Source organism: Octodon degus, unplaced genomic scaffold (genome assembly GCF_000260255.1).
Source record: "Octodon degus isolate 3935 unplaced genomic scaffold, OctDeg1.0 scaffold00056, whole genome shotgun sequence".
Classification (NCBI taxonomy): Eukaryota; Metazoa; Chordata; class Mammalia; order Rodentia; family Octodontidae; genus Octodon; species Octodon degus.
The window spans coordinates 7,427,532-7,440,468 of NW_004524632.1; the positions used below are offsets into that span (position 1 = coordinate 7,427,532).

Genomic DNA, 12,937 nt, shown 5'->3' on the forward strand with positions numbered 1-12,937 from the left:
CTCAGGTTCTAGTACTTCCCCTCAGTAACAGAGGACGAGACCTAGGCCTTGGGCACAGCTGCTGGAAGGGCGGGGAGGCGGCGGGCCGTGCTCCCAGCACTGGGAAGGCTGAGGCAGGAGCGTTGCTGAAGGGTCACAACAGAGAAAACCTGTCTCAAAGAAAGAAGGGTGGCAAAACCTAGCCTCGAGCCTCATTAGCTTCAAAATGCTTTCACCCACAACACGCTGGGAGGGCCGCTGAGGACACCTGGGGACCTCGGGGGGTCCTGGCGGGTTCTTAGCAAAGCCGCACCTTGCCGGGTCCCTGCTGACCCCCAACTCAGCACAGCGCCGGGCGGCTCGGAGGAACTCTGGAGCTGCAGCGTGGGCTACTAATCGATCGTTAAAAAAGCCGGGAGTCAGGAAAATCACAGCCGTGTCGGCGCGGCGCCTGCTGTCGGGGCGACTCGGGCGGGGAGGGGCGGGCGGGAGCGGCCGCGCGCGCGCGGCTTTTGGCTGAGTAGGGAATTGCGGCGGCCCACCCCGGGCTCCTGTCTGGAAGTTTCGAGATCAGAGAGCTGCGCACAGCTGGGTTCACAGCTGCACCATTTGGAGCCCTGCGCTCATTAATATTCATGAGCCGCCCCCACCAATCGGCAGCGCGGATGCCATTAGCGGAGCATCTGTCGCGTTTTCGCGAGGGCTGCGTGGGGGTTTTTCCCCCCTCTTAAATGAACTTCCTTTGACATTTTGGATTTGCCACTGTGGGTTTTCGAGCCTCGCTTTGCTCGGCTGCGTCAGATGGAGTAGGGGCCCAGGGGAGGTGGGCAGGAGCGAGGGGTGAGCGCCAGCCCCCGCTCCCCATCTGCCTGTTGACAAACTTTATTTCCCGCTCAGCACCTGGCCCCGCAAGGCACGCAGGCTGCGGGGCGACAGGGCAGGTAAATTACACCTAACAAGGTTCCGCTCCTGGGAAGAAGCCACTGCGCGGGGTTCTGAAGTTTCGCTGCCACACTGAGAAAACTCATGAATCGCCCGGCGTGGTGGCGCACACCTGTCACCCCCGCACTAGGGAGGCTGAGGCAGGAAGATCACGGCAAGTCTGAGGTCAGCCCGGGCTATAGAGTAAGTTCAAGGGCACCCTGACCTACACCTTGTTAGACACAAATAGCAACAATAGGCTTAAATACGTGTGATTTATTTCAACCCACAGCCCCTCAACTCTGAACTGAGACCCCGTGACAGAAGGTGGGAGTGACAGAGGCTCCTCACAGAGTGGTTGGGGCGGCATTGGGGCGCAAGAGCGAGGCCATTCGGGGACCTCGACGCGCCCCGCCTCCACCCTCAGGCTGCTCTTCCTCCCAAGCAGAAGCAGACCCTGGCCGGCGCCTGCTGAACTGAACAGGCAGCTGCCCTACCCGATGGGGGCCTCCAGAGCCTGCTGCCAAGGGGGAAGAAAAGGATTTGGAACAGAAAGGCCACACTAGTCCTGCAGGAAAGAGAACCTGCTTCTCACTCCTCCAAGACAAAGCCCCCAGCTTGACTCCCTCCAGCTGTGACCAATGGCACCCCGCCAAGGCTCCCAGGCCCTGCTCAGCCAGTGAGGTCTCCAGAGCCGTGCAAGCCCGGCCAAAGGGTCGCAGGCCTGCTCTGCTCAGCAGCAGCTGAGGAAAGGCAAGGAAAGGCAGCCGCCCTGGACAAGGAGGGAGGCCGAAGCCCAGTACCAGGGAACTCTGCACTCAGACAGGAGGGCCGCAAGTTCAACGGTAGCTTGGGAAATCCAAGAGACCCTGACTCCAAATAAAAAATAAAGGGTAGGGATGTAGTGGAGCAGCCCTAGGCCCAAGGCCCAGGAGGCAGAAAGGAGAGGGGAAGGGAAGGAGGAGCTGGGTGGTGGCGCACACTGGGCATCCCAGCACTTGGGAGGCTGAGGCAGGATGGCCACAGGTCGAGGCCTGCGTGTTTGGTACCACAGCCAGTCCCCAAAAGCCAGCCACCTGGGGCTGTATCAGCCACCCGCAACTCAGCTTCCAAGAGACTAAAACCAGGGTTCTGTTCAAAGCCAGCAGTCCCAGGCCAGTGGTGTACCTCAGCAACAGCTGTGTAACATCTGTTCTACGGAGGAGTCAGAGGAACTATCTCCACAGGCCTCTCTGCACCCAACCAAGCGTCCGCACTCTGCCCCACCCACCAGAACCAGTCTCCTGCCTGCATCTTCGTCTTTTTTTTTAGTGGGACGATGACAGACTCTTGCTACGTAGCCCAGGTTAGCCCTGAATGTGAAGAGACCCTCCTGCCTCAGCCTCCTGGGTGCTGGGACGACAGGCACGCGCCACACACCCAGCTCAGTCTCTGAGCACCTTGAAGCAAAGCCCAGAGCTCAGAACAGCCCTCAGTTTTCCCCAACTGCGTCCAGCTGGCCAGGGTCCAAAGCCACGGCACGGTCACCGCCCACAGCCTGGTGGACAGAGGGTGCCTCGTCAAGCCAAGAGCAATCACATGGCGGTGGTGGCGAGGGGGGCAGCAGCACGGGGCCCTCCAGGGAAGGCGCCTCGGAGTCAACCCCAGGGGCCCACACTGCCAGGCAGTCCTGCTCGTCACTGGGGGGTGGCGATGGTGAGCCCCTCTTCCCCGACCTTGGCAGGAAGCAGCAACTGCAGAGGGGAGAAGGAGAGGAAGGGTCGGATGGATGAGCAGGACGGACAGCCCGATGGGGACACAGAGACTGCGCCATGAAGGGCAGCGCGACCAGGCCGTGCCCTGGTGTCACAGAGACCCCGAAGCAGGCTTGGGCTTAGTCCAGGTGGATGCATTCTGGAGACATTGCTCTAGCCAGGTTGGGAGGCTGAGGCAGGAAGATCCTCGGGACTTCAGGGACAGCCTGTGCTACAAAGCGAGACCCTGTCTCAAAAGACCCCAATCTACCTTACAGACGGAAAGATTATGTTAAAAAAATACTATGCTAGCCAGATGTGATGGTGCACGTCTATAACCCCAGCACTCTAGAAGGCTGAGGCAGGAAGATTGCAAATTTAAGCCCAGCTTGGGCAACTTAATGAGAAACCCTCTCTCAAAATGAAAAAAATGTAAGACTGGGCCATGCAGCTCTGTGTGAAGGCACCGGGTTCAATTCCTAGTACCGCATACATAAATGAGAAAAAAGCCAGTACGAAACCACATCTCTTTTCTGCATTGTTTTTTCCGAGGCAGAGTCTCAAACTCATGGCAATGCTCCTGCCTCAGCCTCCCCAGTACTGGGACGACAGCCATGTGCTTCCACACCAGGCTCCGCCACATAGTGTGTGTGTGAAAGGTCCCCGGAGGTAGGTCTGTTGGCACCAGAGGCGGGTAGAGGCACTGCTCTCGGGCTCAGAGCTTCTCCTAATGCTAGGAAACGCATCCAGGGCCTGACATGCTAGCCTCGCGCACTGCTGCTGAGCAGACCCCACCCTCGCCCTTCTAAATCTCGCACAGGGTCTAAGCTGCCCAGACCGGTCTTGAACTGGTAATCCTCCTGCCTCAGCTTCCCAAGGAAGCCAAAGCGCCCAGCCAGCTCTGTGTAACATATGCAAATGTTCTAAAACAGTGGTGCTGACTGATAATCACACAGCTCTGTGAATTTACTAAAAACTACACAACTACGCCATTTTTTAAAATGTAAAATTATGGGCTGGTGAGATGGCTCAGTGGTCTAAAGCACCTACTTAGAACAAGCTTAACAAAGCACAGGGACCGCGGTTCAATCCCCCAGCACCACATGCCAGCCAGCCCCGCCCCCTGGTGGGCTGAGCTGGCCACACACACACACACACACACACACACACACAAATAAATAAATTTTTAAAAATAAATAAATTAATTAAATGAAATGTAAAATTTATGACACACCAATAAAATTTTTTTGGTATGCCACCATGCCCACCAATCAAGTTTTTTGTGGCCAGCTCGGCCCGCCCTGGGGCGGGGCTGCAGGCGTGTGGCGCCTGTGCTGGCCTAAGCAGGCGCTTTACACCACTGAGCTACCTCACTGGGCCTCAAGTTACTATCAAAATTGGTGTACACTGAGGTGGGGATAAAGAACAGGGCAAATAAGAGGCGGGTGTGGCAGTGCACGCCTGTTACCCAGCACTCAAGAGGCTGAGGCAGGAGGACTGCAGTGAGTCCAAGGCTGGCCTGGGCTGCGTGGTAAGACTGTTTCAAAAAACAAAAACAAAAGCAACAGGACAAATGAGCAAGTCGTCTTCCCTTTCACTTGTTCCCACTCAGAATGCGGGAAGCACGCACTCCGACAAGCCTGCTGCAAAGCTCCCTGCTGGGACACTACGTCCCCTGGCAGGGGACAGGGCACCCGCCTCACCGCAGCGTCCTCTTACCTGTTGGGCTGATCGCCATGGGCCTGGCGGGCCACGCCCGGCCGCTCCTCCTGGGCCCAGCCGCAGTTGGACATGGCATACTGCAGGATGGCGTCGGCCACCGTGGTGGGGCTCCGGCCCTGCACGCAGGCTTCTATCTCGGGCACCGAGAGCTGGCTTTGCAGAAAGAGGTGCAGCTGGCTGTCGGACAGGAGGACCACGCTCTGCAAGACCCTGGGTGACACAGGGGCCACAGCACTGGGTGTCACCCCACAGGCAACTCTGAGGACGCGAGGGCCCCCAGGAGCGGGGCAGGCATGGCATCCCTTGGCACGTCCACGCCCCCATCCCCGCTCCGCAGCCACAGGGACCAGACTTCTGCTCACTTCTCCAGGAAGTGCTGCAGGCCTTGGCGCCGCTTCTCAATGAACTCGTCTGAGCTGCCGAAGAAGGGGGCCTTCCCAGGAAGGTCGGGGACCGGGCTGTGAAGGAACAGTGGGACAGCCCGGTCATGAAAGTGCCACATCCGGGACAGCCATGCCAGCCCTGATCAAGGAAATACCCCAAGGAGATACCCAACCCATACAGTTCACTTTAAATTAAAAAAAAAAAGCCAGGGTGGTGATGCACACCTGTCACCCCAGCACTCAGGCGGCTGAGGCAGGAGGGTCACCAAGAGTTCAGGCTCCACCGTGAGACGAGAAAGGAAGGCAGGCAGGAAGGGCCTCTCACGCCTGGCGGGTCGCACGCTGCCCTCACTACCCCTCCCGCCTCCACCACCCGCCAGGCAGGAAGCCCAGGAGCAGCTCACACCAAGCCGGCGTTCTTCTGCAACTGCTTTCTCAGCCACACAAACTCCCGGTAGCGGCGGCGCACGCACGACGTCTTCGCGGTGAAAGCCTTGCTGTTGGTCTGCAGGGAGGCAACGCGGAGGGTCAGGCAGGGAGCACCGCAGGGCTCCCACCCCGCGCGCCACGCGTGCTCACGTGGAGGAAAATCTTGTAGTCCACGTAAGAGTTCCAGGAGCCCTCATTCTGCACGCGGGGGTCCTGAACGCGCACTGTGATCACTTCCTGCCGGGAAGAAACAGCCCTCAGCGCCAGAGGGCAGCGGGGCGCCCGGCCCTCCCTCAGCACCGACCTTCCCACGGGCCTTGTCCTTCCAGTCAACGCTATTTTCCAAATGTCCGCTACTGTCAGGCCCTGCGCTGAGTGGTGAGCACGGGGGCGACGGCATGACAAGAGCCAACAGTCCCTGCCCTGGAGTCTACGTTCCCAGCTGCACGTCTGTGGCCCTTGCATTCAGGAGGCTGAGGCAGGACGGCTGCTACAAGCCAGGCCAGCCTGGGCTACCTAGAGAGTTCCAAGCCAGTGTGAACTACATAGCAAGACTATCTGCAGCCAGGAACGGTGGCGCACGCGCGCCTGTAATCCCAGCACTCAGGGGGCTGAGTTCAAGGCCAGCCTGGGCTACCTAGGGAGATCTTGCTTCAAAACAAACAGGGCCGGGGAGACAGCTTAGTGGCGTAAGCACCTGCCTAGCAAGTGCAGGGTTCTAAGTTCCATCCCCAGTGCCAAAAAAAAAAGAAGAAAAAACAAAACAACAACAAATAAAAGACCCTATTGTCCAAAAAACCAAAACAAAGCAGAAAAAGGAGCGTCCCATCCCAACAATGTCACTGCTACTGACTTTTCTCCAGGCCTCCCCTGGAGTTTGTCAGGGCCACCGAGGTGCCCGGGAGAACAGCACTACTCCACCCCCTGAGCCTGCGTCTGTGCCCCGCGCCTCCCAGCGGTGCCCACCATGCCTGAGGACCACCTTACCTCCTGCTCTTGGTTCTCCGACATCCTATGTCCACAGCCGGCTGGAAGAAAACATCTGAGAGGAACAGAAGATACAGGGACAAGCTCAGATATGCCTGTGCCTCCGCTGGGGCAAAACCCTCAAAGTTCCTACCAGATGCCCCCGGGGAAGCCCAAATAATATATGTATATTTTTGGTCTTCTGTAAAACTTAAAGAGGAACCAAAAAAATGAAACTCCAACACACACACACACACACACACACACACACACACACACACACCACTCTTGACATTAGCTCAGTACACAGTTAAGGCCCCAGGAGATTTGAATCCATTCTCAGATCACTCCCAAAATCCTCTACAGGGCCACCTCTATGCAAAGCACGCTGGGAGTTGCAAAGATTGCGTCTAAGGTGGCCAGAGAGGAGGGTCGGGCTGTGAAATGTTTGGTTTAGCTGGGTGTAGCATTGCATACCTGTCATTCCAGCATTGGGGAGGCTGAGGCAGGAGGATTGCTGCAGTGTTTAAGGCTAGCTTGGGTTACATAGTGAGTTCAAGGTCAGGTGAACTACATAGAGACCCCGTCTAAAAAGAAAAAAGGAAGGGAGGGAGGGAGGGAGGGAGGGAGGGAGGAAGGAAGGAAGGAAGGAAGGAAGGAAGGAAGGAAGGAAGGAAGGAAGGAAGGAAGGAAGGAAGGAAGGAAGATGAAAAATTGCCTTAGGGATACAGGCGCTACCACATCTTGTCGGCACTGGGAGCAAAGCTTTGTAAGAGCCTAACAGCGCCCCCTCCCGGCCATGTTAAGAAAACCAAGCCGGTACAAAACCCAACGCTCCAGCGGCCTGTCTTCCGAGCCACAGTCACCTCCTGACAGGAGGGCTAGGGAGCGGGAGCACTCGGGACAGCACCCGAGAGGGCTGCCAGGTGGAAGCTCCCCGACTGAACCTGAGCTCGGGCACCGGAGGCAAACGATGTAATCACGTCCTCGCGCGACCTGCCATCCACTGTGTACCTCTGCCCAGGCGCCCGCAGCTGCGCAGGTCGGCGCAGGATGCGTTCGCTCCTTTGCAAAGATTCATTAAAGCCTAAGCCCTGATGTCCCCCAGTGTGATCGTTTACATGCACAGCGACATCACCCACCCCGACAAGGGGACCATGAAGGCTGCAGCTCAGGGTTCCTCGAGTCCAAAGGGGCCCATGATGTCACCTTCCGTTAAAATACAGCACTAATCTCGGCACTCCACTCCCCACTCCCCAGCATTCACCCTGCCTGCCGCCTCCATCGCCTTCCCCTCTCCTAAGAGCGCAACAATAAGGTTTAATTTCCCTTTCCAATTTACCTTGAAATGAAAACTGACTTCAGCCAGTAAGTACTGCCAACAAATGATCCGGGCCGGCTCCTGGGAAAACACGACTCTCTCAGCTCCCCGCCCTGTGCCACCCACACACCCACTCGGTGTTACAGTCCCACAATTAATTTTAAACACATTCTCTTATTAGTTCTGCCTTACCATTACAGGAGTGTATAATGAGTTTCCTTCTATTTTATGTTTTGCTAACACAAGGCAAACGTTTCGGGAAAAAAAAAAAAAAAGGAGAACTCATTTACAGCCCGAAATTAGCACAGCAAACAGCTTTTGCAATTCTTTCCAATATAGCAGAAGGTCTCTCTGCAGACAGACATTGCACACCACATGGTAGGTGACAAAACTGGGGCTGCACTGTGGTGCAAACCCACAGTTTTGCAATGGCACGTTAAACAGTATTCTTGCTGACAATCTGATTTTTCACCACTATCAAAGGGTCCTGAACCAAACCCACGATATTCCAGATATAAGCAGTCTGGGGGTTATAACCAGAGAAAGCATAATGATTTTCTGTGAACAACTAACCTCCTTGGGTTAAAAAAAAAAAAAAGTTTTTCTCTTCTCTTTTCAAGCATTTGTCTGCTCATGAGCTAAGAATTAAATATTCTGAGAAGTCTTCTCACAAAGCTAATAATAGGAACAACGATGTCAAGGAAACTGGTCATCCACAGCGTGAGTGGGAGTTTACATGTTCTGCATCTGGAAAAGTTTTCCAAACTCGAGAATGAAAGCCAGTAACTAAAAGCTCATCCTACCTCTGGTCTTGAGAATTTGGCTAGGGCCTTGTATCACCTCCTTGTGAAAGTTTTTCCCTGTGACCCCATTACCACTTAGAAACAAATACCTACATACTGCCTTAAAAAAAGAAAAAAGAGCCAAGGGTTGTGGCACACGCTTGGAATCTCAGAACTTGGGAGGTTGAGGCAAGACAATCATTGCCAGCTCAAGACCAGTCTGGGTACAAAGTGAGCACAAGGCCAGCCTGAACTGCACCGTGAGACCCTGTTTCAGGAAAACAAAAGAAAGAAAGTAAGTTGAGAAGGCCAGGCATGGTGACACATATCTGCAACCCTGGCACGCTGGGAAGTTACAGAAGAAAGATCACAAATTCAAGTCCAACCTGGGGAAATGAGACTGACCCTATCAAAACACACGATGAACTGGGGATAAATCTCCATGGAGAGTCCTGTATTCCATCCCCAGCACCAAAACAAATAAAAAGAATCCAATAACCTCCCAGATGCAGTATGCTGAAATGTAAATTTAAAGGGGACCCAAAAAGCTTTGATTGGGGCTGGGAAGATGGCTCAGTAGAATAAGCGCTTTCCTGGCAGGCGCAAGGGCCTGAGTTCAATCCCTGGTTCCACCAATAAATAAATAAATAAATAAATAAAAGCTTTGATTGTAAAAGGATTTCATTTAAAACACTGGATCAAGTACAAAAATCTACACTGTCGGTAACAGTTCCTAGGAACTACTATTCTCTCCATCACCTTGTTTCCCACAGATAAATAAGGCTCAGGTCAGCCCCCCGAGGACAGGAGGTCCATTAGCTTTATCATCTCAGCAGCACACTAAGGCTAGTCAGGGACCCCCCAACTTTCACAGTTTACTCGGTGCTATGCGCCCAGCGCATCACAACTGAGGTATCATCTACTTTCTCCATTTGTACCAGCACCAATAATAGCTCAGTGAGAACCCAGCCATGTGCTGTCTACAAAGTGGATTTGTTTTAAAGTTTTTCAAACACTCAAATTCAGCCAGGCGTGGAGGCACACGCCTGTGGGCCCAGCATTCGGGGAGGACGAGGCAGGATGGCAAGTTTGGGACCACCCTGGGGAACTGAAGTGACTCGGCGAGACCTTGTCTAAAATGACAACGAAGTCTGGAGACGTCGCTCAGTGAGAAGGCTGAGTTCGATCCTCTGCATCAAAACAAACAGCTCGCCTTCCTGAACACCCAGAGATGGCAGGGAAACCCGTCTGACCAAGCTGTGTGATCTCAACCAGGAGCTTTTCGTCCACCTGTAACCCGCCCCTCCTTCCACTCCGGGGGCAACACAGGCGCACACGATCCAGCACGTCTCCTGTGGGCGCCTACAGCATTACTACTACCCGCAGCCCAGTCGCTCGGGTAGATGTCCCCAAACTCTAACTACAGCCACTCATCTCTTCCATTCTTAACGAGCTAGGAGCCCCGTGGCCTCGTCCCTTCCCGATAAAGTTTGGGCGTGGGAAGGAAAGATTCTTTACACTCACAAAATAAACTGGAAAGCCAGGTTTCCTTTCTAGGATCCCCGGCAAACCCTCCTCTTCATCACAATGGTGAGAGAGCTCCAACCCAAGGGTGTCAAGCGAGGCCAACACCCAAGCGCCCATGACCCCTCACCTGAGAGCAGCATCCAGTCCCCGGGACCCCGCCCACGCCCACTCACCTGAGAGCAGCACCGATTCCCAAAGCTACACCACCTTACAACTAGAGTCAGAGCTTCTCCTTCCGGGTGAGAAGCCGGCACCCCAGTGCACGACGGGAGATGGCTCCCAATCAGCCAATCCATGCATCCCTGGAGGCCCCGCCCCCTCAAGCTCGGGCTTTCAGTGGCCATGAGCTCCTGGAGGCGTGGCTACGCACCGACCCGGCCCAGGCCGGAGTAGCTAGTATCCACTCACACCTAGCGCGGGAGGGTGGGCGTGGAGAGGGCATTGATAAGGTGTTCACGTCAGACCCACGGTCGGATCTCTGAGCCGCAACTGTGAAGCGCAGCCAATCAGCGTACGGATGACGTCATTGAGCGCGTGGGTCCAGGCCGCAGAAGTTACAGTTTTTGGTTAGCTCAGTGAAGGGAGGCGTGTAATGCGGTCAGTTAAAGAGGAGAACGCCTATGTTCCTAGATCCTCAGTAAATCCCTCGAGAGCCTCAGTTTGAATCTTGTGAGTTGCAGTTCCCCAGCGGAGCTCGGATTCAGGAAGCCACAGGTCGTCAGCGAAAACCAGGCTGAGAGCCCAGAAATTTAGTGCCTTGCCTGAGCTAAGGTGAAGGGTCACGCAGGTAGCTGACAAGCTAGAGAGCCGTGAAATAAGCTCGAGACTTCGGGAATGTTCCGAATGTCTTCTGCTCGGAGTAATGGTGCACGCCTCTTGTCCCAGCATTCAGGAGGCTGAGACAGGAGGATCGCTATGCATAGTGAGACCCTGCCTCAAAAAAATAAATAAAAAGAAAGGTTTTCATCACCAGTTTAAAGATTTTGGCAAAAATATTGTAGCCTGGAGTAAGGCGATTTGGATACAGTACCTGGCACTACACTTAACTTTGAGTCCTTGCAGGAACCAGTACAAAGTGTATTGGTAGTTTCCTCCTCTGTATAATGGACACGGTTCCCGCGTAAAACAATGTGTCTCAAACTTTTTGGTCTCAGAATTCCTTTATATAAACTTTTCTTTGGTTATTTTTTCTTTTTCTTTTTCTTTTTTTTTTTAATTTTAGGGAAGGGTCTACAGGATGTTCAGGGCTTCACTACTAGATCAGATTCGTAGTGATCCGCCTGTTTACAGCCTCCCAAGATCTGGGATTACAGGCGTGTGCCACCGTGCCCAGTCTCAATTGCCATCTCAGCACGCCCTGGGTGTGGGGCCGGCAAGGCAGGCCCCGGGATGGAACCCCCGGTCCTGGCGCCTGTTTGCCGGAGCTTTAATCCACTGAGCTATTTGGCCGGCCCTCTGGTTATTTGAGACAAGGTCTTGCTCCATAGTTCAGAGTGGGCTTGCACTCACTATGTAGCCCAAGCTGGCCTTGCACTCATAGCCATCCTCCTGCCTCAGCCTCCTGACTCTGAAGTGACAGGCGTGCACCACCATGACCTGCAGATATCAGCTATTTTCCTAAAAGTTTATTAGTACATGTTTGTAGCACATAATCAAATTCATCACGGGGAGTGAGTACGTGTAGTAACACATCCTAACTCCTTTGTCATCCTCTTTGCCTCCTCTCCAACCTCCTGTCTCTTGGTCCCCTTCACTTTTGTAAAAAGAAAAAAAAAAACAAACTACCTGTTTCCTATTATATTTTGTTTTTATATTTCGGATTACACATAAACCATTGCATATTTAAGCGTGTGTTATTTGTTTCATTTAACATTATAGGTTTATTTTTAGTTGTATATTAGGTTTGGGGGGGTTGTTTTTATTTGTATATTCGTTTTGAGACGAGGTCTTACCATGCAGTTCAGGCTGGCTTTGAACCACTGGCCATCCTCCTGCCTCAGCCTCTGGAAAGCTGAGACCGCAGGTGTGCACCACTACACCCAGCCTTAATTTTTATTTTGAAACAGGGATTTGCTAAATCAATACATTGCCCAGGCTGGATTCAAATTTATGATCTTCCTGGCTCAGTCTTCCAGAGCTGACATTACAGGCACTCACCATGATGCGATGGCCAACTTTAGAGTTTCTTTCCCAAATGCAGCTGTATCGTTATGGTCCTTTTTTTTTTTTTTAAATGTATTTGGTTGTTACAGGGCCTCACTACAAAGCTCAATCTCCGTAGTGATCCTCCTGTTTTCATCCTCTGCAGTGCTGGATGACAGGTGTGTGCCACCAGGCCCCGACTCTCCATGCGGCTGGCTCAGGCCGCCCTAGAGGTGGGGCTGGCGGGGCACGTGGTGCTGGTGGTCAGTCGGGGTCCCCGCCCTTGCCTACTTTAGTCCGCAGAGCTATCTCTGCGACCCCCATCATGGTCTTATTCCAGACAAAACTGCCGTTCGCCATGCTCTGTAGGAAATAGGTGCATCACAGGAAGAAGATTCAGCTTCCCTGAATCATTGGACATTATCATTGGACAAGCTGCCTGACTTTCTTAAACCTCAGCCTTGGCCTCACTAAAAATCTAGAAATTATGGAAGTGTTACTAGAGCCTGCTTGACAGCATTTCTGTAAAATTAACAGTAATGTTGTGGGAAGGAATAGAGGCAAAGCTGGCCCTCAGAAACTCACAGCTCTTTTTTTTTTTTTTTTTTTCACTACCAGGTATTGAACTCAAAATCTTACGCTTGCCAGGCAGGCACTTATGTCACTGAGCCATCTCCCTGGCCCTGTCAAGCTCTTTTAAGTATGGTAGGTGGGATTGAGGGAGAGAAGTACAGAACTTTTAAAATATTCCACACACACTATACAATTATTTGTCTCATTTTGACTGCTACTTAATTCTGCTTTTTTTTTTTTTTTTTTCCCGGAACCAGGGATTGAACTCAGAACTTTGCACTTGCCAGGGAAGCGCCATCTCCCTGGCTCATTTTGACTACTACTTGAAGTTTTATTGCCAAAGATTTAGTCATTTGAGATTAACAACTACTTTCCTTTTAAAAGGCAATTAGGGACTGGTGAGATGGCTCAGTGGTCTAAAGCACCTACTTAGAACAAGCTTGGCAAAGCACAGGGACC

At 53.2% G+C, this 12,937-nt stretch overlaps 1 protein-coding gene across 2 annotated transcripts; it reads right to left on the reverse strand.

Annotated features, from left to right (window-relative positions):
• Positions 1–1,528: 1,528 nt before the first annotated feature.
• Positions 1,529–10,013, reverse strand: Snx11 (sorting nexin 11). 2 transcript variants are annotated; one of them, XM_023718233.1, is made up of 8 exons: positions 9,937–10,013; positions 7,476–7,535; positions 6,155–6,209; positions 5,318–5,404; positions 5,143–5,243; positions 4,718–4,813; positions 4,353–4,565; positions 1,529–2,633 (listed from the first exon to the last, which is right to left on the reverse strand). In XM_023718233.1, exons 3-8 carry the CDS (start codon positions 6,176–6,178, stop codon positions 2,372–2,374), a joined length of 783 nt encoding a protein of 260 aa, XP_023574001.1. In that variant the 5' UTR covers positions 6,179–6,209; positions 7,476–7,535; positions 9,937–10,013; the 3' UTR covers positions 1,529–2,371. The 2 variants fall into 2 exon arrangements, with proteins under 2 accessions (XP_023574001.1, XP_004633919.1); XM_004633862.2 differs by lacking the exons at positions 7,476–7,535; positions 9,937–10,013 and adding an exon at positions 6,611–6,633.
• Between the last annotated feature and the right edge of the window lie 2,924 nt (positions 10,014–12,937).

Coding starts and splice junctions, on each gene's coding strand:
- Snx11 (XM_023718233.1), bottom strand. CDS start 6,178: ATGTCGGAGAACCAAGAGCAGGAG. Junction 5,244..5,317: donor ACTACAAGATTTTCCTCCAC/GTGAGCACGCGT, acceptor GCCTCCCTGCAG/ACCAACAGCAAGGCTTTCAC. Junction 2,634..4,352: donor CATGGCGATCAGCCCAACAG/GTAAGAGGACGC, acceptor TCCCCTCTGCAG/TTGCTGCTTCCTGCCAAGGT.